The 2,449-nt window shown below is 37.7% G+C and overlaps 1 protein-coding gene across 1 annotated transcript; it reads left to right on the top strand.

Annotated features, from left to right (window-relative positions):
* Positions 1–713: 713 nt before the first annotated feature.
* On the top strand, positions 714–2,012 carry LOC110920856 (40S ribosomal protein S9-2). The gene is made up of 3 exons (XM_022165061.2): positions 714–832; positions 1,214–1,595; positions 1,675–2,012. The coding sequence occupies exons 1-3, from the start codon at positions 805–807 to the stop codon at positions 1,856–1,858; spliced, it is 594 nt and encodes a 197-aa protein (XP_022020753.1). The 5' UTR covers positions 714–804; the 3' UTR covers positions 1,859–2,012.
* Positions 2,013–2,449: the final 437 nt, after the last annotated feature.

Here is a 2,449-nt window from a genome sequence, read left to right as displayed (position 1 = left end):
ATGTGTGCAACACGTCAGCTATGATAAAAATCTCCATTACAAATGGATTATATTTTATTTTTAACATTTGCACCGCAGTTGTGTTGTTAGATGTGTTATCAAAAGCAATAGAAAGTAATTTATTTTCTAATTTATTAGTTCTGATAACTTCATCTAAAACATAATATACATTTTCCTCCGTATGTGGATAACCAAATAAATCGAACGCGATTATACGTTTCGTCATTTTCCACGAATTGTGATTGACCCAATGCTTGGTAACACAAATATAAGATTCCGGTAAACCAAATGGAGCCAGCCACATGTTAGTAGTTATATTAACACCGGTATTTAATTTTTCAAAACCTAAAATCATTTCTTTTTTAGTTTTACCCACATTTTTAAACAATCACGTCTAACAGTCAAACAACTTACGTGAGTGTAACATGGTTGAAGCGTCTCTTGAATCAACTTGGTCAAACGCAGATTGTCAAAGTGATCAAACGACAACAATTCTTGAATAACAAATTGAGCCATCCTTTCACGAACCGTCTCCCGATCGAAATTCCAAATATCCAAACCCCATGATATTTGCTCTTGATGGACCGGTTACCACCTAAAGAGAAATATAGAAAAACAAAAGCGAACCACGACTGAAACCCAGCCCAAGTAAAACATCAAGCCCAACAAATCAAACCCAGCCCAAGTACAACATGAAGCCCAACAAATCAAACCCACCACACTTTCCCAATCCCTAGTATATATTATATCAGTATTATTAGGGTTCATACTTGAAGAAGAAGAAGAGCCGCACGTCGAACAACAATGGTTCACGTCTCCTTCTACCGCAACTGTATGTTAACCTCACTCCCCTTATCATATCACTTTATTCTACTTCTATATTTTCGTTGATCTTGTTAGGGTTTATTGATTATATCTGTATGTATTAGGGTTTTTTTTCTGATTTTGACATGAGAACAAAATTAGGGTTTATTGATTAATGCCAGTTTAGGATCATGAAGCTTTTAGCATTGTGTGTTTATATTAATATATGAATCTCATCAATTGAAGTACTGAAATATACAAATTGATTTGATTAGGTTGAAATAGATACAAGTTATTCACTTGGATTACATACTGATGATTAAATAGCTTAAAATTAATTTATATTTAAAAAAAATTAGATTCACAAGCTCACTATAATTGAACATTTGAATGTAATAATGTGGTTTAGATGGTAAGACTTTTAAGAAGCCCCGTCGTCCTTACGAGAAGGAACGATTGGATGCTGAGTTGAAGCTTGTGGGAGAGTATGGTCTTAGATGCAAGAGGGAGCTTTGGAGAGTGCAGTATGCATTGAGTCGCATTCGTAATGCCGCTAGAATGCTTTTGACGCTTGAGGAGAAGGACCCGCGTAGGATCTTTGAGGGTGAGGCTCTTATGAGGAGAATGAATAGGTATGGGCTTTTGGATGAGAGTCAGAACAAGCTCGATTACGTGCTTGCGCTTACTGTGGAGAACTTTCTTGAACGTCGGTTACAGACACTTGTGTTCAAGACTGGTATGGCTAAGTCTATTCATCATGCTAGAGTTCTCATCAAGCAGAGACACATTAGGTAAAATTTGTTTGTTGCGAATCATGTTTTCCGCGTGATTATTGGTTACACATTTTTGAACGTTTGATTGGTTTTACAGGGTTGGAAGGCAGGTGGTGAATGTGCCGTCTTTCATGGTGAGAGTTGACTCGCAGAAGCACATTGACTTTTCGCTCACTAGTCCGTTTGGCGGTGGCCGACCAGGAAGAGTGAAGCGAAAGAACCAGAAGGCGGCTGCTAAGAAAGCGGCTGGTGGGGATGCTGATGAGGATGATGAAGAATGAGCTCACTCTTTTGGTTCTGAGTATTAGTGTTGTTTTGCTATTGCGTGAGGTCTAATGAGCATTTGTTATCGCTATAATGACTTTTTGTAGGAAGTTTTGGATGCTTTGCAAAGTCTTTTGGTGATTTTATCAAGTCATTTTATGGATTTTTTTATGCTTTGCAGTTGCTATTTAGAACAACTCACTTATCTGCATATAGAACATCAACATGCTTTGTTAAAACTTCTTTGATCAGGTTTTGCTTTGTGATTGTCACATATGTTAAAATGAGTATTTCTTAAAACACTTTTCTGACTTAAAATGAGCCCCTAGTGACGAGCAACTATTGTGTCTTCCATTGATAAGACGTCGACAATACCAAACGGAGGCCAACACTATTATGACACCAACCGCTTTTGTCGACACTGCCACCACCACTCCAACAACCTTTGAAACCGCCATTTGAACCACTGTCATCATGGCCACATCTAACCTTGCGCTTTCTTGCTTCAACACCACTACTGGCACCACTGCTAGTGTCGTCTGTACCACCATCGTTTAATAATTTTATAAAACGACCAACTCTGATAAACTCATTTTTCGTTCATTTTT

Source organism: Helianthus annuus, chromosome 17 (genome assembly GCF_002127325.2).
Source record: "Helianthus annuus cultivar XRQ/B chromosome 17, HanXRQr2.0-SUNRISE, whole genome shotgun sequence".
Taxonomy (NCBI): domain Eukaryota; kingdom Viridiplantae; phylum Streptophyta; class Magnoliopsida; order Asterales; family Asteraceae; genus Helianthus; species Helianthus annuus.
Note: the sequence above shows the minus strand (reverse complement) of the source record. Positions and strands in the feature narration are given on the sequence as shown.

Coding starts and splice junctions, on each gene's coding strand:
- LOC110920856 (XM_022165061.2), top strand. CDS start 805: ATGGTTCACGTCTCCTTCTACCGCAACT. Junction 833..1,213: donor CGTCTCCTTCTACCGCAACT/GTATGTTAACCT, acceptor AATGTGGTTTAG/ATGGTAAGACTTTTAAGAAG. Junction 1,596..1,674: donor ATCAAGCAGAGACACATTAG/GTAAAATTTGTT, acceptor TTGGTTTTACAG/GGTTGGAAGGCAGGTGGTGA.